Consider the following 27,018-nt stretch of genomic DNA (forward strand, 5'->3'; position numbering starts at 1 on the left):
GTAGTCACTGCTGACCCTCTATTTTATTATTAGCTTACTTAAATCTGGCAGCAGGGCTGTTTTTCTCAGCAGCAGCGGCGGCTCTTTATTTGCATTGCGTAACCAAATAGCTGCACATTATTGGGATCTCAGGTAAATGTGTGGGAACACAGCAGAGAGAAGCCGCTGATTTGGGATCGATAAAAGCTGCTACTGTTAGGTCAGGTAGGACTCTTTTCGTGTCCCCAATGTTCAGGACGGCCAATTACCCGACGGTGGATCCTGCGCCCACCATCATGCACGACACTTGGTTTACCACGGGGTGCCGAGAAACGCCCGTAGCGGTGGAAAAACCGAAGAAAAAGGCGTTCAGCCTGGTCAAAATAATGTCTCTCAGCAACAAGAAAGGGCACGACCAGCATCCGTACCACCACAACAACAACATGCCCTTTACAATCCACTGTCACATCGGGAAAGAGATAAAGCACATCTGCAGCAATTGCAGTCGCGGGAACGACACACGGGACGGTGAGTAGCCTACAGGCTAGAGCCTTGTGTGCGGTTTCGCCCACAGTAGCCCTGCGGTACTGCCATCCAGGATATAGGCTACTCCTCTCATTATCTGGGGCCATGCTTCTGGGCTGCTAAGTGTTTTACAAACAGACCAGACGCTCAATGAATATGCTTTGCGTTTCCTTGATGTGTCTGCTTGTGTGATAATATTCTGTAGTTACAATTTGCAGTTGGTCAGTGTATATAGGCTACCTTTTAACACAAAGCGACTGTGATTCGCTGTTGCTGTTGTGGAAAGTGCCTCTGACTGGATCAGAACTTCTTAAAGGGTTATAGGCTCCGACTTGAATTGCCACTTGTTGGTTTGCATCACACACAAAAAAAAAAAAACATTTATGAATTAGTCTTATTATGGGGGAAGCTAAAGTATGTCTTCAAAGATACCCTAATTTAGCATATGGATGTTATTAAAATGGCATGGAACTGTGCAGGCTGTTTACACAAAGACATTTCCTCAGCGTCATTGCATCATCACTTAGCCATCCAGTAGCCATCTTGGTATGCAAACAAGTGTTTTTAATTAAAAGTAGGTGTGTGTGTGTGTGTGTGTGTGTGTGTGTGTGTGTGTGTGTGTGTGTCAGTAGTGGAGAATGTAGGTGAACACGGTGAAGATGGGGTAGTATGTGCCTGATGTCATGTAATGATCACTTGCCTTTTTAAAAAAAAAAAAACACACACAATTTTAATCACCCTAGATACTTGGAAGAGGATTTTCTCATTTTCTCATCAAGCAGATTGGGCTTGAGAAGATTGTGTTTAATTACATCACCATGCACTTAAATTGTACACATTCTGGTTCTTTATTTTCTGCCTGGAAATGGTTCAGTAAAAGAAAAATTGGGTAGCATTAAACACAGCACCAATACAGACAGACACACAGCCCTTTGGGTAGACAATATACAGATCATTCATCTTCACAGAATGCACCAAAAATCAAAAGCTTGCTTCATTTGTCAATATAATATATATTTCAGGGGTGTCTAGAGGCCTATGAAGAAGCGTTTGATGTTGTGAACTGATGTTCAGTTTGTAAGTATTTTATTGAAGTTAACGAAAGTGTCATCATCCTCTCTATGCTACTGTGAGAAGCTGTTGGATGTTACTCAGCGGTTTGGTTCTTTTTTTTCTTGCCTTTATCTAGCTTTCGGACCTCCTAATTAATTAGCATAGACTGTAAAGCTATTTATAGAGTAGTTTGGTGGCAGGAATTCTAAGATGGTTGGCTCTGAGGCACCAGAGCATTCAAATGATGATTCGTGGGACTGATTTCCACTGCATTAATGTCACATTAATTATCCTGCTGTCCCATTTCCCTGGGGAGGTGACTTGGCTTGCAAAGTAATATGTCCGTGTTGGCAAACATCGTGAATGTGATGTAATTATTCAGAAAACGAGCCACCAGCAGATTCCCTGACAGCACATCATGGGTGAAGATCTGACAAAATGTGGTGACACTGACAACTGACACAACACGCTGTACTAGAAGTCACCTCATACATCCTGACCCAGTCATGAAAACGTGACCTCTTCTGTGTTTTTGGATAACCAGCCATTTGGTCCATTCATTCTGCAGTGATGTGAGGTGTTATGTTCTCTGCTCTCACTGTTGTCCAATTTGGGTTATCGGTTGTATTTGCTCCAACAATTCCAGACATCTTGACGTCTGGCAATGCAAGACCATGCTATCTTTGCAAATGATGATGTAAGTTAGAAGAAGAAAAAAAGCAGACATGATGGATTACCCATCTCAAGCAAATATGAAGTCCCTTCAAGTTGATCTTATACTGTATGGAAATGAACGGCTACCCAGAAGACGCAGGCGGTAAATTACATTTAGAAATCTGAAACGTTTGTATGATCCTGTGAGTGCTGTTCTAATTTAGGTGAGAATAAGTTGTTTTAGTGAATACTTTGCTGGTCTTCTGTTCTTGCAAGGTGGTTGCATTTAGCTGTTTGACTGTCAGGGCATGTTACTTCCTATATATTGCTTTTGAAAGACTAGTATTTAAATGTCTGTGTTATTAGTTTTGAGTACATTAGTGAGGAGACTAAAGAGCGGGGTATATCTAAAGGCACATCGCCGTTTAGTTGCTGCCAGATTTGCTGGTGAGTCTGTTGGAGACAGAGATTTCAGTTTGAACACCTCTTTATGATCATACCTCTGCAGCTAAAACCTTACATTCAGTTTTTTAAGCACATGGCAACTTTTGCCACATTTGTGTGTGCCCTGATGCTTAGTGTTTTGTAAGTGGGGTTGTTCGTAGTCTTGGATTGCAGCATCTTTTAAAACCTAACATCACTTTTCATTTAATATTTTGTGTTAGAATAAAATGCTTAACATTCTTGGCTTTTGATATGCAACGGTATGTAAAAGTCTAACGGGCTGGGCCTTGTGAATATTTGATGAGGAGTAGAAAGATGTCCCCTTAATGAGGTGCTTATCAGTCTGTTTAGTGTGTTTTGGCAAGCTAATGCCAACCACTCAGTGTGATGCAGCGTCAAACTGTTTAGACTCGGAGCATCATGTGGGTAATGCTATCTGATATGCAGGTTTGTTTATCCTCTCCCAACCTCATTCAGTTAGAATGGAATTCAGGAGGCCACTTGGCACAGCTTCTTACTGCTTGGATCTTTGTAATCAAACATGTCAGCTGCATTCACTGCTCTCCTGCATGATTTCCAAAATATCGCCTCTTCTGCATTCTCACCTAAACTAGACCCTGATTTTCTTTTCTTTTTCCTTTTTTTTGTATTCCTTTACAGCTGAGGAAGGAGAGAGGCTGGCCGCCATGCGTTCTGAGTCCTTGCTCTCCGGCACTCACACTCCACCCATCCGTCATCGAAGCAAGTTTGCCACTCTGGGACGCCTCCTCAAGCCATGGAAATGGAGGAAGAAGAAGAGTGAGAAGTTCAAGCAGACCTCAGCTGGTATTTGACATTATTTTCTTAATTCTACAGTATGTTAATATAACCACAAAAAACACATGCAAGTGCCAAATGTACCATAAACAATGCTATGTTATACCCTGTATGGTTGTTGGGAAGAAAGTTAGTGTATATCATTTGGCCAAAAGAAAAAAAGTACTACGTTTCAGTTTCCAGGGTTATTGAAAACACGGCAAATTGGTTGTGTAAAAGTGCAGCGTTAGTTTCATGTTTTGAGGTCTCTTTAGAGTTCCTTTGATCTTGCAGGCCAGGCATTGTCAGGGGCGAGTGAAGGACATGCTCTCTTCAGATGTGGCTGTATTTATTTTCCTCGGCTGACACATCCTGAATTCTACCGTCAGCCTGGTGGACAGGAGGAGACACTTTGTCAGACCGCATCTTGCATGGTTGGAAGCAGAATTCTTGCTGGTGTAGAAGATGAGCAATTGCACAGAGACCTGAATCAGGTCTGAACAGGACAGGATGTTCTGATTCAGTTTTATCTTCCAGTTGTGAATGAATCAGTCCTCTGGCTGATTTGATCATCATCGCTGCGGCTGCCTCATTGCTCTCTTACCGCTGATCATGTCAGTCTCTTATGTGATCACTAATGTGATATCTTGTCATCTCCGTCACTTCCCACTAGCACAAAACATTCATTTGGATTTTTAGTTGATATTCAGACCATTCGGCTAGGATTTGCCTGTTATTCTTCCCAGGGTGCTGTTTGGCTGTAGTTTGTGTTTGTGCCCTAACATGGTCCCCCTGGCACTTCTGCTGATGAAATCTATTTTTTAGCTTTAGATGCTTGACTTTTTGATGTTTTACTGTATTTTAATAGCGAGTGTGTACTTGATGAAACAATCATGTAGATGTTTTCTGTTCATTGGTGCAATCATGTATGCTTTATGATAACAGCCTCTCCCCTGTTGTGGCGAACGACAACAAGGAAGAGCTGAGCAACAAAAGTTTTTTTTTTTTTTTCTGTTACAATGGTGTTAATGCACGGTGGAGTTGAGTGAAAAAAAAGCTCTCTTCATCGCTTTTGTTATCCACTTGTTTTGTATGCATAATGCCGCTGTCTCCAAATAATTCTTTTGCTACTGTTGTTTTGTTCAATCCTTTTTGATAGCAGCATTCTGGTGCGTTATGGCCCACCAGCATGTCTCAATGGAGCGGCCTCTAAGTGGTAATTTCTGCATCATTTCAAGCTGTAGGCAGCGTGCAGTCTTGCAAGTAGCTCCAATGCTCAGGCAGGTTCTTCAGCCACAGTGACGCCACTACAACAGCGCACACACTGTCACATCAATTTCAGCAAGAAGCGTGAACATGACTTTTAAAGCCCCAAACGAGGAATGTGGCCTGCACTAATGCAGCCGGCAGTGGAAGAGTAGAAGTCAAACGAGTGGAAGCCAGTGCAGTAAATTGAAATGACAGGAGGTGGCTCAGGGTTTTTTTGAACTATTGCGGTCAACACATGGACCATTGCACTTACATGGGGATTGAAAGCTGCACTGATAAATACTTTCATATAAACAATGGCTCAAATGACTACACATGTGTAATATGAACGGGGTCGCTACTAGTGATGAACCGACAGAGCTGCTTTAAAGACTTTACATTTATTTAATCCAATTGTGCACCCACAATCCATTAAATGACAACTTGTGACAGCACATCTTTTATGAGACAATAATTACAAAACCTCTTTGAAAACATCTGCGTATTGAAAGTTTTGCGTGTCTGTTTTTTGATTTAATAAGAAATTTGCCTGCTCCAATGTCCAATGAATGCACCCTGTTATCAGTATCAGATAATGTATTCCATTCAGTGGTTTGAACAGCACTGAAACCAGTGGTACGCATGCATGAATAGCTAACAACAGAGTGAAGTATGGAGTGGATTTTGAGCAGGCATGTTATCTATTGATACCTTAAATCGGAGCATAAATAAAATGTCTGTTAAGGGAAACTCATTATTTGGATAAAGAATTTTTTTGATGGTTTGCTGATTATCAGACCTATTCCAAGAAAGATAGCTCAGTGTAATTATTTACATACTTTTAGTCCTTTTGTAACAAGCATTTTGTTGTGATGAAAGCTGTGTTTTAGAGGAACAACATCCAGCTCACCTCATCAGGAAACTGTATTGGCTTTGGTTGACCTTTAGTCCCACTATTGGTTTGTGTTTTTAAAACGGACAATTACACATGCTGCTGTGCATTTGCCCTCATTAAATTTGCCAACGCTCAAATGGCAGCCAATGTATTTACTCGCTTTAAAGCCTGGAATGGGATGACCTCATTTGAACAACTATAAGAAAACTGCTGCCACATTATTAGGAACAATACTTGGACTAGGAAAATGTGCTCTACGTTTAGGGCTGTGCAATATATCAATATTGTGATATGAGACTAGATATCGTCTTAGATTTTGGATATCGTTGTATGGTAAGTGTTGTCTTTTCCTGGTTTTACAGGCTGCATTACAGTACAATAAGTGATTTTCTGAACTTACCAGACTGTTCTAGCTGTTCTATTATTTGCCTTTAACCACTTAATCATTATATCCACATTATTGATGATTATTTGTCTCCAATCTAATTGTGAAACTATTTTGTTAAAGCACCAATTGTCAACCCTACAATATTGTCGCAATATTAATCTCATTAGAGACGGTGTCGCCATTCCTGCTGTGCTGCTGTGATCCATGCTTCTTGTCTCTGCAGTTGTCTGTGATGCCTTACTGTTGATTATGTTTCCTGTGCCAGCGGGGAGCAGACCAGCCACTGGGCATGCAGATGTTGTCGTAGATAATTGGACACTGAGCACAGTAGATGATTATGAATGTGTTGTGATATTAAGCAGATGAAGGCTGGATCTGGATACTGTACTCTTCACCTCAGGAAGGAAAGAGGGAGGGCCTGACAGTTGGAACATCTTATCGTGCTGTCTTATCGTGCTCAGTACATTCTCACAGTGAGCTTGTATCACAGAGATCTCACTAGGCAGCGTTTCATCAAAAGAACATGCACATGGTAGTCTGATGTTATCTTCATTTTTATTTTTAATCCAATTAGTTGGCATTTCCTTATTAACAGAAGTCGTCTAAATGCAATATTCCTGCTGTTTATGTTTTAAATAAAAATCATCACAGATTTCTTACCTGTCCATTGATCATGGAGAGGAAAAAAACAATGTCACATTACAAACCTGATGTATCCTTTGTATGCATGTATCAAGGTCTGGTTTAGCCACATCCAAGCTTATGTGTGAGCCTTAACGCTTGAGCTTTTCACTGATAAAAGACTCCATGAAAGTTTTAATACGGTTTTTGTGAGGCTCCGGCAGAGAGAATTGCGTCGGTGAAAGCCTCCACTTTGAGCTACTGAGCCTTGGGGTTGGTAGGATGTTTTCGACTATCTGGGTCACTTCGCAGTGGAATATATATTTCTCTGAAAAACTAAGTGTTGTGTTACCAGATCAATACTGGTTGTACTAAGATATGCCACGTTCATTTAATATGCTCTCAGCTGAGTCTCCCCGATAGGCGTCTAATCTTCTCATCTTGGTACAGCTTGTGTGGCTGCAGTGTTGGACACCACTTGGGCCCATGGTGGACCGTCCAAAATAAAACTCGGTTGATATTCGAGTGGATTTGGAGGACAGTTGGTGCTTTTCGTACACTGATATGAAAGATTGCATTACGTTCTTTGGTATTGATAGGCCTTTAACAAGTAAGTAAGTAATAGACCTTATTTCAAATTTACAGCTTATGATTTGCCATTCTGGTGATCCAGTCAATCACACTCCAGATCAAAGTTAAATATTTGGTGCGGGTAGCTGTTTTTATCCATACTGAATGTGTTTTTCTGTATGGCTCTCCCATGACCTTTCTGATGAAATGAGCATGAAATTCTACAATATTAATGTATTCACTAAATATTAAACAGAATTGTTTTTTTGGACTCAAGACTAGCCAAGTGTTTTAACTCCTGACTCGATGCTCGGCCATCTGTGGTGTCCATTTAAACAATTATTTTCTTCTTTTGTTTTATGAGCACACAGTATCTGTCAATCTGAAGACATATCCTCACAAAGGCTTTTGAGTTAATGGTATTACATAACTGTGCACATCCCATTGCAAAGCAGTTATGTCATAAAGCTTTGAGTAATTACTCTTCATTTTGGATGAAACGGCAGTATAATCCTAAACATATTACAGCACTGCCAGCCATGCGTCAACCTATTGCCCTGGGTATACTCTGGCAAAGAGTTGATGCTGATGTTTTTAAAGGGATTTGTCATTTTGATGAACATGTGTCTGTCACCCAACTTTTTTTTTTTTTTTTTCCCAAATAACCCATAACATGGATGTTAACATCTAATTTAAGATGACTTTGTGCAAGGTGCCGGAATGAAGTGTTATTGAAGGAATTGTATTTAATGAAAAGAGATGGTAGAGAGGCTGCAATAGTGTTTTGTGTTCTAATGATGTACATCCTAAAAAAGATTTAAAGAAAATTCTCAGATATTGACCGTAGTCAAAACCACTAACGGAATAAGTTGTTGCTTCTCATTAATAGAAGCTTGTGGGAGTTTTATGAAAATTGGCTGCCAAGGTGCCGAGATCCCAAGTATTGATTACGATTTATTTTTATTGAGTACTACACAATAAACACTCATGTGGCAGACATTAATAGAAACCTCTTAATTTTCTGTTGTGTGAATGTGCAGGTAGAAAGAAGTGAAACGTGATGCCTGCTGTGCTTTGTGGGAAACAATCTAGTGAACGGGCTGCATTCACTCTGTTAGAAACATTCCTCTATATTGATTCTAGGTCAACTGTTTGATAAGTATTTACTGTCCCCTTGACTAGACCTAATGTTAAATTTGCTGTGTCTGTGTGGAAAAGAAAATCACTTTTTGATGGAGCTGCTTGCATTAGCATCCCAAGTAGCATCTACAAATGGCACAATTTCCTTTCATTTCACACTCTTCACCAGTGAAGATGATTCTTTGTGTGACACATTGGTAATATTTTTCCCAAACAAATGTTTCGCTGCGTAACTTATTCCTGGCTTGAAGCTGATCTCGAACAGGCTTTTATTGAAAAACGTTTGAAGGGCGCCAGGGTAGCTCACCTGGTAGAGCGGGTGCCCATATATAGAGGTTTACTAGTCGACACAGTGGCCACAGGTTTGACGCCGACCTGCGGCCCTTTGCTGCATGTCATTACCCCTCTCTCTTCCCTTTTATGTCTTCAGCTATGCTATATAAATAGAGGCCTAAAATGCCCAAAAACTTTTGAAGTATTGAGTGATATTAAACATCTGGTATCCTGGAGGAACTCATAATGGAGCATACTGTTTGATAACTCACTCTGCTGGGGATTTTTAAATTTCTGCCCCGGAGGCCTGCTCATCTGACATTCGTATGGCTCTCATTTGTGTTTTTTAATTTTGGACTCTCAGCAGTTGCTTTTAAATCCACTGTGTTGTGACTAAGGGCAAGGAAAAGAGAGGTCAAGCTGTCAGTTTTTTCATGAATCCACACTGAGGATGTATTAGCATTGAACACACTGCCCCTGATAGAGCTGGGACAGGACTCCTGGGTCATATGTAAAGCGCACATGGCACAATCTGTGATCTCCCTCTTAAGCAGTAGCTACAGAGCCCTGCAGGGAGATTCCTGCGCAGTGTGCTCAAGTGTTGTTGCTGATCCTCATTTCACATTCTTAATTTGTTTCTATGCAGGGGTAGATTTTGAAATTACGAACATGATTTTTTTTTAACTGCTTTTGTTCAGCCTACTAATGGTCAGAAAATGTTAAGATCCTTAACTTTTGAAGCCTTAAAATAGAATCGGGAGCAATGGGACATGTTAACGTGTGCATAATGCATTACAATGAGAAGTGTTTTTGGAATATCTCCTCCATCCTTCCTCTCCATCCTCCATCTCTTTTGTTAGTAAAGGTCTCATGTTCTAGCTTTAGGCGGTCAGAAGAGAAGTCACAGTTACAGATTATTTTTACAACAAAATGCAGGATTTTTAATACTACTGGTCTCTTAACTGACGGTGCTTAGAATTCAGATGTACAATTACACATACATGTACAGAGAGACCAATAATACACTGGTGATACAGTCGTGTTCAGGTAAATAAGTTTAAAAAAAAATGCATTTACTTAAAGAATACGTTTGGTGATAGTCAGTCATTAAAAGATAACCCAACAATGAATTGATCCTAACTACTACTGTGTAGCTTAAGCCTGATGCATCTTATACGCTATATACCTCTGTTGTCCAAAAACTATTAGAAACTCAATGAGCCACATTGTTGCTCTGGGTGTCATATGACCTCATTACAATGAACATGGGCACTGTAGTTCATTTTGTGCCAAACACACTGTCCTGCTGCTATAAATACTCAATAGTTTACCAAATATGTATTAATCCACAGCTGAAAATAGTCCTCAACAAATGCCCTACTTACTTTTGTCTGAATGACCTTTGCTAAAAATTACAGTGCTCAGTAGTTTTAAGAATATACAGTATAAGGTAATTTAAAAAAGACTGTATTTTTGAACCTGTTTAAAAGGTTTACATATTCAGTTGGAACAAATGGGTTTGGTGCTGAGTGCCACAGAAAGAATAGACTATTGCATAGTTTTGGTCTTTTCATGGGATTTGTTGACAATAAGAAAAATATAGAAAAAATGCCTGCCCTATCACATGTTTTCAACAACAAAACTCTCTGAAAGATCTTATTAAAGTTCCAGAACAGCTGGAAAACAAATCTTGCACAGGATATGGAGATTTTAATGGTCATGCACTGCTATCTTTAAAGTCCCTCATAGACTGCTAGGTATTGCCAGTATCACCCAAAATCTACTAAAAACCATGGCTAGTGATTGCAAACTATTTTGCCCGGGGATCTGGAGATCTTTTTCAGTTTTGCTTTGTGTTATTGAATGGTTTGACGAATATGAAAATGACTTTAACATAATTCTCCTTTACCCCCTCAGCTTTGGAAAGGAAGATGTCGATGCGACAGAGCAGAGATGAGCTGATCAAGAGAGGAGTGCTTAAAGAGATCTTTGAAAAAGGTGAGCTAATGTTATAAAATCACAGTCGTATGATTATAACGTTATTCATCTCTTCGTTAATCAGTAGTCTTTGAAGTGCACTCTTCAAGATTTGACACGGGGCAACTAGTGGTATAATCTTTCATTATTAAAATTTAGTAGGGTTTTATAAACTCTTTGATCTTGATTTGATGTGCCTTAGACGCCCCATATTCAAAGCTGGAGAGTATATTTATTTGAGTCTGACAGCAGGGTGCTCCATGCCTCGGGACATTAAAAACAGAGTTGGTGAAGCTAAGAAAGTCCATTAACTATTGCCAAGATGTGAACAGAGCAAATGAGGAAAATGTGTGGCCTTTTTCATATTGTATTGTTTTACAAATTGAGCTTTTGGGACATTGTTCAAAAATAAGAAGACAGCTGTCTCAAATCTCTTACAAACATACCTAAATCAAGTACAATTATAAATGGTAAATTGTATTTATAGAATGCTAGCCACTCCTTGGCTTAAATAACCATGTGCACCTTAAACTGACAGATGCTGTCCAGCTCAGTTAATTAGTCAAAACTGATAAACTGATAAATCTACCTCTTCTATTTTTGCACAATAACTGTGCCACTCCTTAGAATGCATATAATTAGGCCAGGTGTGCTCAATTCTCCTGCCCAGTGACAACCTAGTTTCCATAATAATAAAAAGCTTGTGCACACAGCTTGATAGATCAGCAGTGGTTATTTTTATCCATGCTAAGCAAACAGTTGTAATTAAAGCTGTAATGTTTTATTAGCACTGACATCCCTTGATGTATAGATATACCACACAATTCACTTTGTTGTGCTCAAAATAGAATTGGATCCAAAAATAGAACTATGTTAAAAAGAAAAGAAATCCCATGTTGGCAAAAATGTGTGAAACTTTCATCTGATTGGCTGTTGGACTGTAACCGGCTTTATCTGGTCGCCGTCTTTGACTGGCACTCTTGAGTTCCTGGATTTAATGTGGCACGCGCCAGCCAAACCCTATCACTAGTCTAGTTTTGAGTTAAATGGTACAGAGTCCGCCATTTTAACGGCTTAATTTAAAGATGCATTACATCTTTCCTCATGAAGATGCTTCAAAAAGAGGGCCTTTTAAAAGGTCTTTCTGTATGACAGCTGGTTACAATAACGCCTTGAATGGTAAAAGCCTAAAAAAACTTTTCTTTCCAAATAATACAGGGATAAGCATTATTGTGGTTGTCTGTTTAAAATGGCAGTCAATATGAAATGTAGTATTGGGGGAAAGCTCCCACACATTGTTTGTCAGAATATGTGAGCAGCGTTGTGAATCGCACTGTCAGCCTTAAAATGTGATCATGCAAAAACCATCAAATGGCTCAGCGCTGTTGAAGAATTAAAAAGCAAAAGTTCTGTCAAACTGTTTGGCTGACACTGTTCCATGGTCTGCTTTGTGCTGATAAAACTTGGGTCGTTAAGCTAGTCGTTAGCTTTCTGAATCACCCCCTCTGCATTGTTTCAAAACACAGCACCAAGAGTTCATTTTCAACTTTGTTCGAACAGTCTTCTGGTGAAGTGTCTTTTGTGCAGTCAAACACATTTTCAGATTGTTACTTTTTTTGTGTTTAGCAACCTTTGAGTTCCGATCCTCGATAGACGGCGGAGTCTGCACTCAGGAGCCCTCTATTAAGTCATCTATGGTCCTGCCCATCAAGAAATCTGTCACCTACTCAGGGGACCATCAGGATATCCCCGCCAAGCCGCTGCATTACCACAAACAGCCTCCTGCTCTCCCTCCAAAACCTTTCTCTAGGATCCCAAACCATAGCACAGGTTAGTGGTCTTAGTAAATGCTCAGTTTCCCTTTTTCCAAACCAATATACAGAATGTGTTGTGCCCTACATACTATGCACAGTACTTGTTTTGAAAAATGAGCCGTGACTGCTGTTGCTTTAAACTCTACCTGCGTTGCCACACATGTGCACAGGATTAGAGTAGTCTCATTAAAGTCCTCTGTTAGGTCAGCTGGGCTCTCTCTGTCATTGTCAATCTGTCAGTCAGAGGGAAGTTACATTACCCTGGCCTAATTCCCACTGCCCTGCGCTTACGTCTGAGCCGTGTCTGATCGTCCATGAGCTCTGTTTATCTGTCTGCATTGAAGTCTGTCTGCATTGATGCAATATAGCACAACTAAACTCTACTGTGTGCTGCTGCCATCCCTTTTCCCTAAAGAACTGTATGCATTTTATTGAACTGTATGCACGGACTACTGATGCACTTTATGGACTGCTGATTCCCTGAAATACTTGTCGCTTTGATTGTTTTTAAATAACATTATTCTATATTTAAACCTTATCTTTTTTTAATCATGGGTTAATGAATTACTGCCACTGCCATATCGCTGGTCCTGAGAGCGAATTTCGTTCTCCGTGTGTCTAACATGCTAAATGACAATAAAATTGAATTGAACAAGTTAACCCATAAATCCTTCTTCAGTCCTGTTATACTTGTTTTTTTGTTGTTTTTTAACCTAGATTCTTGCCAGCCGATGAAGTTGCCCTGTATGCCCGGGGGAAAGCACTCTCCACCTCTGCCTCCCAAGAAAGTGATGATTTGTGTGCCTCCAGGGGGGCTGGACTCCCCTTCTCCGCCCCCCAATTCCCTCTGCGCCCTCTCCCAAAAGTGCGGCCCTCCCCAGGGCATGCCCCCATATCACGGCAGCTTGCTGCCCTCTCAGCTCGCCGCTCTATCTAGTCTTCACCAGAGCCACGGTCACCCGTTTCAGCTTCAGTACGGCAGCTTGCATGCGCCCAGCCGCATCATCGAGGAGCTCAACAAAACCCTGGCGCTCTCCATGCAGAGGTTTGAAAGGTTAGTAGCCATTAGTGCTCAGGTCATTAAATCTGATTGTCCTCCAGTGAAGGCAGGGAGGGATTATGCATTGGCCTCTATTTGTCCGTCTGTCTGTATGGAAGTTATAACTTGATACTGATTGGCCCAAAGGCTTGACGGTAACATATTTCCTTTTTATAAAGAATTATTTTCCTTATTTTTCCTTCATGAGTCTGTTGTTAAGTCCACTCTTGTTAGTAAAAGCTGTTGCCAAACTAGCTCTAATCGGAATAGTTACTGATAAAAAGCATTATAATTAGCATAGAACATTCTGTTTATTAGGTTTATATTTTGTGACGTCTTGTCCGCTACTCCAAATACAAATATATCCTGGTGTTATTGAGGTCGCGTCCTGCCATGTAGTGCTGGTGTACAGGTCTATTTCAGCACCCTGCCTCACAGGGCAGCATGGCCTAATTTTAAAGTAAATGTGTGTATGTGTGGGCACAGGCTCATGAAGTAGGCGTCCCTCCAGCAGTTGGCCTGACTTAATAACATGACCAGCTGCTCTTTACAAGAGCTGCGTTTCTTCGTGTTTGGAGAAAAGGGACAGGGTAGCGGATTGGACATTATGTAACCTCGTACATTAGGATCTCTTTTTCTCCAAAGCCATTTGGACAGGGATAAGGAAGTTATGGTCCTGACATTGCTCACAATTAGTCACGTAACAGTGGCTCATCATAAGAAGCTCCAACTACACTGTGATTAATCAAATCTATCAAATATGTGAGCGGTTAGCACTTGCATGCAAATGATGGCTTCTGAAAGTTTGTTTCTGACACCTTGTTTTGAATTATACAAGTTGTATAGTCAGTTACTCTTTTCCTCTTGTGTAGTTCAGAGGATTGCATGTTATTGCGTAGGACTGCACAGAATTGTACTTTGTACTGCATTTTCATTCAGCTGGAGTTATACATCTCCCCTCCCTCTATACTTGGATTAAAAACCCACTAAGCTATCATTACTACACCAGAAGCTTCATTATTGTCTTTTAAATCCCTTTTTTTTCTGGATTGAGAAGGTTTGCGAGGGTTATAGTTTCAGTAATGCAACATCTCATAAACAATTTGCTGACTGTAAAAATATGAAATAGAGCTAAGCTTGAATATGTGAGGTTTCCCATGTAAACTGGATTTCTGTTTTCGGTGTTGAGGGGTTGGGCATGTTCATCTTCTAAGCAAGGCCAAATGCTATGGCCATAAGCACGACCCCTTCGGTTAATGGCCAGAAACACATCTCCATTTCTCTCCACTAGCTCTGCATTGCACGGCGTCGGTCAGTGTGTCCCCCTGGACAGGAGAGAAGTGCCATCTGTGATCATCGACTACGAGGATGACAAGGAGAACATGCCCGACGAGTCCGACTACGAAGATCTGCCCAGCATGTATAAGGACGAGGACGATGATGTGGATGATGACGAGGACGATGATGAAGATGACATATTAACAAGTGAGCAGCAGACGTTATAGTGACCTGAGGAGTCTTTAATGTTTAAACTGCACAAATGAAGAGAACGTTGATTGCAAAGTCAGTGGCTAACATGTTTTCTTTTAACAGATATATATATACACACACACATACACACTCTGTCTATTTAGGATTTTTCTCATCTGTGTTATCAAAGGCACGAAATGACAAAAAAACCTTGGAAGGAAAACTGTCTTTGCCTCTATTTTGTTGGTAAAAATAGCTCATGTTTACAGATATGATGACACATTTGTCTGATCGACAGTACTGTTAGCTTCACCTGAAACTCCTGGAACTCAGTTTTAGTTTGACCTTTAAAGCATGGCAAAAATTAGTTTCACAGGAGTGTATCCAGTATCATGCTGTTACCCATGGAAACACTCAACCTCTCAGCAAAAATGCTGAACTGTGCAAAGCTGTGTCCGATTTTCACATGGGAGCGTGGTTGTGATCGGCCATGTGTGATGGAATCGTTCGATGCGCCACATCATGACTTGAAAGTACGAGTAATACTTAAAGGTACAGGACACTTGATTTAGAATCTTGTTTTTCCAAATCTATGTATAGGCAAACATTTCAGGTATTGTGCAAAGCATCTGCAGTTACACAAAACTATTATTTTTATTTATTTATATATATATATATATATATATATATATATATATATATATATATATATATATATATATATATATATATACACACACACACACACAGAATAATAGTCGCCATGGGGTAAAGCAGTATTTCATATTTGGACATTTTTCAAACATTTTGCAACTACTTAAATCTCAGCATCAAAACCACGAAATAAAAATGATAAACAATTGAGAGATACGGTAGAATGATAAAAAAACACATTTTGGTAAATGAGGCCCGACATCTTGGCTTTATGCCTGCAGCCCCTCTATGTATGACCATGGTGTTTGGGTTTAGGTTCTCTGGCTCAGAAGGTGCTGAGGAAAGACTCTCTGGCCATCAAGCTGAGTAACCGTCCATCCAAAAGAGAGCTGGAGGAGAAAAACATCCTGCCCATGCAGACAGACGAGGAGAGACTGGAGTCTAGGCAGCAGATAGGCACCAAACTCACAAGGTGAGTACACATACACACATGCATCTTTAAACTAGTAAACCTGGTTGATGTTGCTGTAGCAACAATTGTTGCTAGAAAACGGCACTGACCCGTCTCAACCAAACCGAGCATTTCTTTTTCTTTTTTTTTTTTTCTTACTTTGGGCTGGCGATGGCCCAATGTACCGGCTGATAGAACTGTGACTAAGCGTTGCAAATGTGAGCCTTCTTTCTATTGAAACACTTTTTTATATCCTTTCTTTTTTTTTTTCATCTCGACATCCGATAAGGATAAACGTTTTATCTTGTTAAAAAGAGGCTCTGAAAATGGAGCTGACCTAATTTCAGCGATGTATCACTCCGCCCCCCCTCTTTTTTCTTCTTGTCTTCTCTCTAGCTCGCTCTCACTCTCTTTCTCCTCTTTCTTTCTTCCTCCTGCCTGACTTCCTCCCTCGCTGACTGAATCACCACGGTGATGCATGTGCCAAACTATCTCCACCCGACTCCTCCACTCAGCAGCACCACGCAAGCCACTTCATACCAGCAGTTTACACACACACGCTCTACAATGGTGCAGTGCGTACAAATCACAAGGATTTGTATACATATGTTGAGATCATAAATGTGAATTCTAGTAATTGAACAGATCCAACAACATAATGTTTTTCTCCAACGGATCACAAGCCTCATTTGATTTCACTGTGCTCTTTGAACACGTCTTGCCTGTCTGAATGAAGGGAATGTAATGTGTTGAGAGAGGAAAAGACTGCCAAGCGTATGGGTGAAAATGAAAGCCGAATAGTATAATCAGATATGAGAGATGGGAAATATGGTTGCAAGGGAGGGATGGAGTATAATCTAGAGAAATTGGCACTCAAGTCACTATTCCCCACTGTGATTGGAACACAGTGCGTGTTCCCAGAAGGCCTGCCTGCTTAGTTGTCATGTTCCCAAAAAGCTCTGTCACAGTGTCCTTTGCACAGTGTCATCTGATGCACAATACCTAATTTCATGCTTTTTGCCAACAGCATTGTGTCCTGTAATGTTCAGAATTGATTATGATAATGCTATTCTAGGACACGCTGACCTCAACTTACTTCTATTGACCTGATTAACTGGGAAAACCCTGAAGACACTTATCTCAAGGGAGAAAACTCAACGGAAGAGTTTTGGCTTTTACCCTTGTGAAAGTGTACTGCTGTGTCTTTGGCTACTTGTTTGTGAATCTCACTTGCTTTAATATATTTCATGTAATATGTAGTTTATGTCTCTTAAAGAAATGGATTTACATTTGTTTGCTTTCTTGCTGAGAGTTAGATGAGAAGATTGATACCACTTTCATCTGTCAGATAATTGTGAAGCTACAGCCAGGCGAGGGTTAGCGTAGCATAACGACTTGAAGAAGGGGGAGACGGCTAGTAAAAACATCCGCCTACCAGCACCTCCTAAAGCTTACAAATGAACATGTTATATTTTGATCCGTTGTGGTGTGCGAGACTGTTTCTTGGCCATGCGTTCTTATTTCCTGGAATCTTGAACTATTTCTTTAAAGAGAAGTGTGGCAGTGTTGAAGTCAAGACCACCTAAACCGAGACCAAGTCATCACCAAGATCAGAGTGTAGCGAGACTGGGTCAAGACCAAGACTTTGAGGGGTTGAGAAAGAGCCAAGACCAGACCAGTGCGAGTCCCGCACTGCATGACACGATAAAATGTGGAAAATGCTAACCATAGGCACTACTCAAATTGATCTGAAAGATCCACATTCCTATAAAAAAACACCCACAGGAAACAAATTAAGACTGTTCTTCATTCACCTCTTTTATTGCCATATATGTATGAGAAATGCCTTGATAAAATAATCAAAAGGCAGTTGCGGTCTTGAAATAAAATCTGAGTCCTCTTTATCTGAGACCGAGACAAGACCGAGTAAGATTTTGAGATGAGACCATTATACTCATATCTCTACTCTTCATATTGCAGACAACAAGCAGGCAGTTCTCTTAGTAGATAATGTCAGTGCCTTAAATAAATCTGGGTGTGATATAAATCATTTGGAAAGGAGCATCCATATGGATGTTTGTTGACCAGTCTGTGCATGTTTATTCACAGTAGCTGCATTTTTGCTGGCGCGATGCCGATATGATGCTCAGTACTGAGAGGCGGAGAGCTCCAGTCTGAGATTCAGTGTTTTGACTTTTTCCGAATGATAACCTCAAGTGGCATGGTAATAGCTTACAGGGCAGCGCAGTTCCAGATGGCTGTCAGATCTGAACGAGATGGAGACAATCATTGATCCAGTGCCTACTGTTAGGTCTACTCCCGCAGGGTCTTGACACAGTGCTATATTAAGAGTGCCCAGTTGAAAGCACTTCGAGTGACCTCACAGAGATTGCCTTTTGGTATCTTTAGTCATTTCAGCCACTTTCAAGTTGAGGAAATTGGAGATAATCTGTGCAAAATGTATCTCTTCAGATGTTGCAGAAAAGAAGAAAATGTGATGGGGACAGTGTCTGACTGTCATGTCCCATGTCTCTTTGACTGTGAGTGTGTGTCTGTGTGTGTGTGTGTTTGTGTGTGGTAGGTTTATTTTAGCTGTCTTGAGTGTTAAAACCTTTCACTTGGCGTGTGGCCGTGTCATATTGCCTTATTCAGCATCAGATGAGAGCTGAGTCTTCAGGAATATCTGGCTTTTACTGGCCTTCTTCCCTGCATTGCACCAGTGTACAGTATTGCCATGCAGTCATTCCATAAAAAAAAGAGGCATTGTTGATCATGGCTGATTGAATTTTTTGGGAAGTGCACATGTCAAGCTGTCGTGAGGCAAGAGCTTAAAAACGATGCAAACCTTTCAACTATGAGAAAACAACATTGAATCCTGTTGCAACATTAAGTAAGGGAACATTGAGTTGATGTTTGGGACTAACACATTGTATCTTACTCTAAAGCCAAGGATTGTCAGTTGTAAAAGCACTCATGCTTTGCGGCAAAATGTGAATAAGATAACCTTACTGGGAGCTGCTGTCAAAGAAGGGAAGTGAATACTGGGCAAAATGGAGGGAAGAGCAGTGGGTAGAGCAGGCGCACAATAACATGGAGGTTTATTGCCTCGACGCAGAGGTCCAGGGTTCGAGTCTGACCTGTGACGATTTCCTGCATGTCTTCCCCCTCTCTCTCCCCTTTCTCACATAGCTGTCCTGTCCATTAAAGGCGGAAAAGCCCCAAAAAAATTCTTTTAAAAAAAATAAATAAATAAATAAAAAAATGGAGGGAAGAAAACAGAGCACCTTTCTCTGAACTACATATATCACAAAAGAAGAACCGGCAACATGTTTGCAAAGATTTTCTTATGAACAATGACAGTTGATGAGTGCATGATATTATATGTAAAGTAGGTTGATTTGCATCAGGAACTGTATTGATTTGGTGTTTCCCTGCTGACTTCTTGCCTGTGATTGTGTGCTGATCATTAATGTATGTTTCTAACCAGGCGCTTGAGTCAGAGACCCACAGCGGAGGAGCTGGAACAGAGGAACATACTCAAACGTGAGTGTCTTAATATATTTAACATAACATCTCTAAGCTGCTAAAGTCAGTTCCAAAATTGCCCTCTCTAACCCTGTGACACTTCATTAAACACATTGTAGCGAAGTACGAGTCTATATTTGTTGCAGCCTTTTGTGCAAGAAGACTTCATGGTGCAGCCTGTTTATTTATTTATTTATTTATTTTTTTTTTTTTTGAGAGACCTAGTTATGTGAAAGCTAGTGGCAAACATTTCTCTTTTTTATTCCTCCTTGGTCTGCCTTTTCATCTGAGGCAGACAGGCGGCAGGGCTCCCTAAGGGGTCATGTCCAGAGAGCCGGGTTGTTTTGCTCAAACATACGCACTATCAGAGCGAGAAGCCGTTCTGTTGCCTGGTACTCTGCGTCCCTCACATCAAAGACAGCAGTTCCTGCTTTCCTAAAGGCTCCTGCATGATTGGCAGAGTGCAGGAGGAAAATACAAAGTCAAAGAATTGACAAGTGACAAGTCATGTCCTCGTTATCACACTCACACATACAAGGTTAAATAAACAGGACTTGATTTTCTGGAGTGGAATTCAAAACTGTGAATAGTACTACAGATACAGTATGTGTTCAGCACATGCACACATTTGACTGCTGAAGCTTTTGCAAACGGGAGCAGTGTCCCAGTATGCTTCTTGTTTACGTGTGTCTCCTTTTAACTTCCTCCTCTGAGCTGGAGCTTTTTGGCTCTGTAATTCACTGAATATTGGAGACATGGATGAATTTTAGTGAGATGTAAGAACTTGTTAACGTGATCACAATTTTTTTTTTTTTCTTGTAAAAAAAAAAGAGATTATTCTTAAGTAGGTTAATCACTTGATCAGAAACATGGACCAAAAAGCGCTGGGACAACTTAAAAGGAACAAAGCAATCAATCTCCCCCGATACTCATGCCTAATAGCATTAAACAGCCAATGATGGAAATTATTTTAGGCTGTAAGGAACTTATCCAGTTTAGTGTGAATCTAATGAGCCACATTATGCAAATAGTGTTTGTTCCCCTTTCAGTACTTTCTAAACATTTCATGTTCAGTCCACTGTTTGCACTTGCAGTATAACACTCATCCTCTCATTCTCTGCAGCTCGCAATGAGCAAGAGGAGATTGAGGAGAAGAGGGAGATAAAACGAAGGCTGTCACGAAAGGTGAGTCCAAAAAACGCGCACGAAATTTGGAAGGGGTAAATTGTTGGCCAGGATGAGCAAACACTGTGACAGTGACTCATCTGTAGCGAGAAGTAAAAATCTAGTTTGTTACAGGTCCAGTATTGTAGTTCTCAGGTCTCCCCGGGATACGCTGACGTCCTTGTTACCCTTGGCCCTTCGACATGTTGGCTGCCAAATTCTTTGGCCCCATATGGAGGTGTTGCGCATGTTCCCTTCACTTTCAATTAGATTATAGCACTTTCTGATCACCTGCAGACATGCTGCTTAAAACAAAAATCTCACAGCTGTTGGAGGGAATTTGTTGTATGCATCACAGTGTAAACACTTTCAGTCAGTTTTAAACAAACCTGCTCATCCTATACTGTATATCACACTTACTACGCAATCCTAAAACATTGCGCATGCACTTTAGGTAAGGATCCCTTACATTTGATTTTTGTTTTTAACACATTTTGATCAGGAAATGTACTGAACATTTTACTGTTGAAGTTTATTCCCCGATGGACAAGTTGTGTAATGCCGTCACTGTTTCTAAACGACCTCTGGCGTTTTTGTTGTGTAGTTCCATGTTCTTTATCGACTGTCAAAGCCGTTGCAGATAACTGGGATAAGCTAATATTGGTCGATATTGCGCCCTGGCTGATTCGGCCAGATGGTGGTGATTTTCATCCCCTTAGCTTGAATAATCCAATTGATATGTTTTTTTTGTTTTTTTTATGCATATTCTTTTAGAATATATTTATTAGCCCGTTGATTCAATAAAAGTCCTGAATGCCAAAGCAATGTGATATTGTACTCCTTTCCGACGCACCTGCATAAGAAATACTGGATGTGCACGTCTTTTTTTGTAATCTTTCTATAAGGAATTGAACATATGCAAATTCTGAGAAGCTGCTAACTGTGACAGCGACTAGGAATACTCTACCTAGTTTTCTGTTCTCCAACTCTCTTTCTTTCTTTCTTTCTCCTCTCTTTCCAGCTGAGCCAGAGACCCACTGTAGAGGAGCTGAGACAGGCCAAAATTCTCATCCAATTCAGTGACTACGTGGAAGTGTCAGATGCCCAGGACTACGACAGGCGGGCAGATAAGCCCTGGACCCGGCTCACAGCAGCTGACAAGGCAAGTATCTCTTACACTTCAGTCAAATTTAGCTAATCTTTTAAAAATCTCAAGATCCCTCCTTGTCTGCTTTCAAATTTCTTCAAACAAAGAACAAATTTCTACCCCCCCCCCCCCCTCTGTGCCGCATCTGACGCAAACCGTAACCCAGGAGAGTAATTGTAGTAGGATGTGATCCTCCGTCCTTGTTACAGCAAGTTCCACCTCAGCTGTTTGGTTCCCAGTTGTGAGTAAACAACCTGGAGCAGTGCTGCTGCTCACTGTCCAGCGGTCCGTGCGTCTGGCGTTTAATGAGTTCTTGATTTTTTTATTTTTATTTTTTTTGTGGAGCGGTGATGCTGCCTTCTTTGCTTTGATGATGTGCACTTCTGAACACGGCAGGTCACACCTGAGGACAAATTGTGGGAAAATTCAGCATTTTGATTACGCAACAACTCCCCTTACATAAGCGAGTAACTGGACAAGCAGTGCCTCAGGACCCCTCAGCCGCAGCGAGGCTCTGCTGATGAGATATGTTTTCCTCCATTTTTTTTCTTCGTCCATCTAGCACAGATTTGAATATTGTTTGTTCTCCCGTCGCGGAAGCATACTCTCCAAGGCTGGAGACGTTCTCGAGTCATGCTGAATGGCAGAAGCAATGACGTCACCCAGCTGGGTTGCTGTCACACATACAATTTAAGACAGGACGTAAGCTTATTAAAAAAGGCACAGCACATAATTTTATTTTCTGGAACCTTGACTCATCCCCCACTTTGAGAATCTCTTTGCAGTCATCCTACCCTTGGGCAAGGCACTCAGCCCTCCACTGCTCCAGTGGTGCTACTTAGAGGCCATGATTCACTGAGTATTGTCCCAAATGTGAAATGTGTATAACTACATGAATGGAAGACGCCTTTGGTTTGTTCTCAAAACAAACCAGGAAAATAAGATGTTTAAGAAAGTGTTGTTAACCCTTAAATGCATACCTCTGATCTTTAGCAACCTGGGATAAAATGTAAGCTTTTCATCCAAGGACTGACAGCCTGCAACACCTAAATACAATATACAGCCTTGACTTTCAAAGAAAAATAACCCTGTGTTGGTTAAACTAAAAATGCTATTTCAATGTGTTTTTCTACGTGTATTCAAGTCTATGTAAATCCATGGTATCACCACTTTATACTGTATATTATAAAACACAAGCTGACTGCCCAAGTAGACCAGCAACAGATTGTACATCATTGTTGTTCATGCTCTTAGATGTCTGAAGACGAGGAATATGAGGGCTCTTGTGATGTGAGAAGAGAATTCAGCAGAATCATCCATGGCCTTAAGATAGGCGTAAATGATGCATGAAGCATGCTTAAAGGAGGTAGAGCCAGGAGTTAGAGGCTGCTGTTTGTGTACTAAGCCTCAGCAGCTTTTCTCAAATGTCCTTCCTGTTTGTCCTCTGCAGGCAGCTATACGGAAGGAACTCAACGATTTCAAAAGCAATGAGATGGAAGTGCACGAGTCAAGTCGCCATTTAACCAGGTAACGTGCAGAATCCATTAATTTGCATGTGACCATGCATGCCTTTAACATCAGTTCATATACAGCTGGAGCTATTCACATGCTGAAGGTATACTGCAGAAAGTTCTAGGCGAGGTGATGAAATGTTTGAAACACCACTTTTTATGCTCATCTTTTTAGGTTTCACAGACCATAGTAGACCACCACTGTCTTGAGCAGCGCCGGACCGGTGCTCTCCTACACTGAGAACCTTAAGTGCTGGACAGTAAAATGGTGCCAGTTTATACAATAAGGCCATGTCTTCTGAAATGCCTTTTCAAGACCCACACAACTGAGTCGGTACTACGCTCCAAGATGCAGACACCCACTACTCCATCCACTGTAGTAGCACATAAGGACTCCAGTTGATTCACATTGCCCCTCTATGGAATTTGCTTGACTGTCTCTTCAACCTCCCTGCTGAGCTCTCAGGCAGGTTTTTGTTGTTGTTGTTGTTGTTGTTGCAATTGATTGACACTTTCAACATCTACTGAGGGAAACCGTACCTTGGTTCCTCAATAACACCAGTGGACTTGTCTCAGTCGACATGTTTTTAATCCCTCTTCGTTATTATGGTGTCACGCTGGACTCCTCGAGCCCTTATGGACAACTCTGTGTGAAGATGCAGAGTTGCTTGTTCTGAGCTCACTACATCAGCAGGAGATCAATCTTTACTGCACCTGCTGGGACTTTGGAAACAGCTTAGAAAGACACACAGGGGGGAGGGAACAACAGGACCGCAACATTAGAATCATGTGCAATATTCTTTTTCTTCTGCTTCTCCTAGGCTATAGCACCCCCTAGAGTCTCTTCTGTGTCATTACTATGTAGTCCTGACTTTTGTTCTTCCCTCTTCTGTGCAATTCTTACTGTACCGGCCATGTTGACATCTAATTGCTAACTGTGAATTTGAGAGTTTGGGCAATGCCCACACTCTTTCCAAATGTACATTTTGTTCATACTGAAAAAGGAAAGTTACATTTAAAGATGAACCATGCTTGACCAAGTTTCATTCATGTCACAATCTTAAAAATGTAATGTAAAAAATGCAGCTGGCAGATATATTCTGGTTCCAGTGTGTGCAACAATTATCTGTCTTATAATTTTTTGTCAGTTTTTACTTGTTTTTGATAGAGGCACTTAGATCATAAATGATTAATTTACATGTTTTTACATTTCCCAGCTCTGAAACGGAACACCAAGAGCTGCCTCACCACGTCATTTTTTTCTGTTTGCAGCATTGTGTTTATTGATCTTTGCTAATAATGTGTGCATTGTATTATACACTTTACTTTTCTACTTATGTCATTATAAGCTTTTGACTAAGCAATATCCGTTGTTTGTAGAGAGGTTAAACTACAGGTGTAACCCCCACATTTTTTTTTTTTACTGTGCTTACACATTACGCCTCACTTCAGGTTTTTCATTTTCTTTTATACTTTAGGAAGGCTTTATTCAGGAGGACTTTTTTTCTGTATTTTTCTTGACTGAGCCACCAAAAACATCTGCCTCTTTAAAAGCTTACCAACACAGTCTTAGATCTACAATTGAACACGATGATGCACTCTCGATTTTGAAACACGAGTACAGGTTTAAGTGAATTCATTGAGTCAGGAATTTAAAATGTTTATTGCTAAAATTCTTTGCACTGTTAAGAGTTTGGCTTTACAATGGTCACCGTTTTAAGGTCAGGGCCCAAGTGTGTAAACATTTGTTCGATATCTGATCGGTGACCATTTTGTCTTTTCACTTTAACGGTCTTGTTACCTGATCACTGATCCTACACCAGTATTCCAATGCTCATAAGCTTTATGTACACAAAAATATTTTTATTATTTTTTACTGTATTACTTTTAAAGTTGCAATATGAAATTCTTGTTTGTCAGATGAAGAAAAGTAGTAGAGGTAACTGGATGTTGGCCGCCTACTAGAATGCATCTGTCTGCAAAGGAAAATGTGTTCTCCCTTATTTTCAAGGTCTCGATCAGTGATGGATAGATGACCCAATAAAACATAGAAAATTTGTTTTGCACTTTATTGATTTTATGTGAAATAAAAGGGATTGTGTTAGAGTTTGGAGCGGTTTATCCTCAGAATCTGTACAAGGTCGTTCTCATATCACAATGCTCCTTTTTTAAAATAAAAATTTCATTGGGTCATCTAATCTCAGAGACTTTGAAATATGAGGTATTTCTTGTGTTAGAACCAGCTTCTGTATGATTCCAGCATCATGCCATTATTTGAAAATGTCCATCCATAAGTTCAGTACAATAGAGCATAATTAGGAATGAATTTACACAAACACGCTCCAGTTCTCATTTCAGCTCTAAGAAACAAACCTGAGCCACTGGGCTGAGCATGAGCTTTTCCATTTAAGCTGGAATCAAGGAACATGAATTCAGCAATAATCTGTTTCCTTTTACATGTTGGTAGAGCATCTGAACGAATTTGAAAGTGTTCCTTTTTTCATTTTTTAAATACAGAATAACATGTAAAGGATACGTCATGCCAATTAAATTCCATTTCTGAATGCATTTGAATTGTTTGATTTATCATTTCTTTTAGATTAAAAGTCACCCTTAGTTCTGCCTATGTCCATAGGTGCCATAGGGGTGGTCATAGTACTTGCACCACTTTAACACTCGGCTGCATCCAAGCTTATTGCCAAGGTTTTAAATTTCAGGTATTTGCATTTAGGCTTGCTTCACATATGTTTTGTCCTGTAGATTTAGTACTTTATTCCCCATTTTACTCATTCTTCTGTAAGGCCTGTATTATACTGTACTTCATAACAAATGTGTATTTAACCCTCCGGTTGTCTTCGGGTCAAATTTGACCCGTTTTCAAAGTTTCTATAGCAGAAAATTTGGGTTTCTTTCAACCAAATTGCCCAAAAGTAACAGAAGATTCTATGAAACGCTCTTCACAAGTCAAATTTAGGGATCAGTTCACTACTTTTATTGAGTTTTGGGTGTTTTATTTAATTTGATAGCATTGATCTGACTTAACTTTGACAGTCTGTGATTATCCATTAACATCCTCTGATCTTATATTAGTCAAAATATTTCATACTTTCTGCTTTTTTAACTCAAAAGTTAGATATAATTTCATATACGCTACAAGAGGTTTATTGACCATAATTTCCAAAAATGAAAATAGTAGTAATAAATTGTTGTTAGTGTATACTGGTGGTAGTGGGAACAAAGCACAGAAAACATTGAAAAATGCCACGAAAATGTTGAGAAAAAAACCGTCGAAGAGACAAAAACGTTTAAAATAAGCGTCAATAGAAGTGACAAAAAAGTGTTCATTTTCAATTTTGAGCTAGAAGGACAACACAAGGGTTAAATAAGGACAGGTGTTGGGTAGTTCAGGTGAAACACAGTCAACCTCAGACTGTGAGAGAATTCATGAATGCAACGGTATTGTTGCATACGTTCTGTCCCATTTTAAACCAAGGGAGGTCTGACACTGACTGCACATAACTGACACATTATAATCTGCTCAGCCATTGAGATGTTAAAAATGCATGACTCTAAAAATGTAAATTTAACACAAACAAATGGACATAGTTAAACGTAACCAGTTGAGCAGGACAATGTCTGTGCCTTCTCTAATGTAAAAAGAAGTTGTTTGACATACCATGT

The 27,018-nt window shown here is 40.3% G+C and overlaps 1 protein-coding gene across 1 annotated transcript; it reads left to right on the top strand.

Moving 5' to 3' along the window:
• LOC144527111 (phosphatase and actin regulator 1-like) lies at positions 1-25,905 on the top strand. The gene is made up of 12 exons (XM_078264998.1): positions 1-507; positions 3,316-3,480; positions 10,503-10,583; positions 12,189-12,392; positions 13,094-13,430; positions 14,707-14,900; positions 15,855-16,011; positions 19,478-19,533; positions 20,639-20,700; positions 21,701-21,845; positions 23,281-23,353; positions 23,513-25,905. The coding sequence occupies exons 1-12, from the start codon at positions 228-230 to the stop codon at positions 23,526-23,528; spliced, it is 1,770 nt and encodes a 589-aa protein (XP_078121124.1). The 5' UTR covers positions 1-227; the 3' UTR covers positions 23,529-25,905.
• Positions 25,906-27,018: the final 1,113 nt, after the last annotated feature.

This window comes from Sander vitreus, chromosome 12 (genome assembly GCF_031162955.1).
Source record: "Sander vitreus isolate 19-12246 chromosome 12, sanVit1, whole genome shotgun sequence".
NCBI lineage: Eukaryota > Metazoa > Chordata > Actinopteri > Perciformes > Percidae > Sander > Sander vitreus.

Excerpts from the sequence above, each read along its gene's own strand:
- LOC144527111 (XM_078264998.1), top strand. The coding sequence starts at position 228 with ATGTTCAGGACGGCCAATTACCCGACGGTGGATCCTGCGCCCACCATC. Across the intron at positions 3,481-10,502 it reads GTTCAAGCAGACCTCAGCTG|CTTTGGAAAGGAAGATGTCG; the intron begins GTATTTGACATT and ends TTACCCCCTCAG. Across the intron at positions 19,534-20,638 it reads ACAGAGGAACATACTCAAAC|CTCGCAATGAGCAAGAGGAG; the intron begins GTGAGTGTCTTA and ends CATTCTCTGCAG.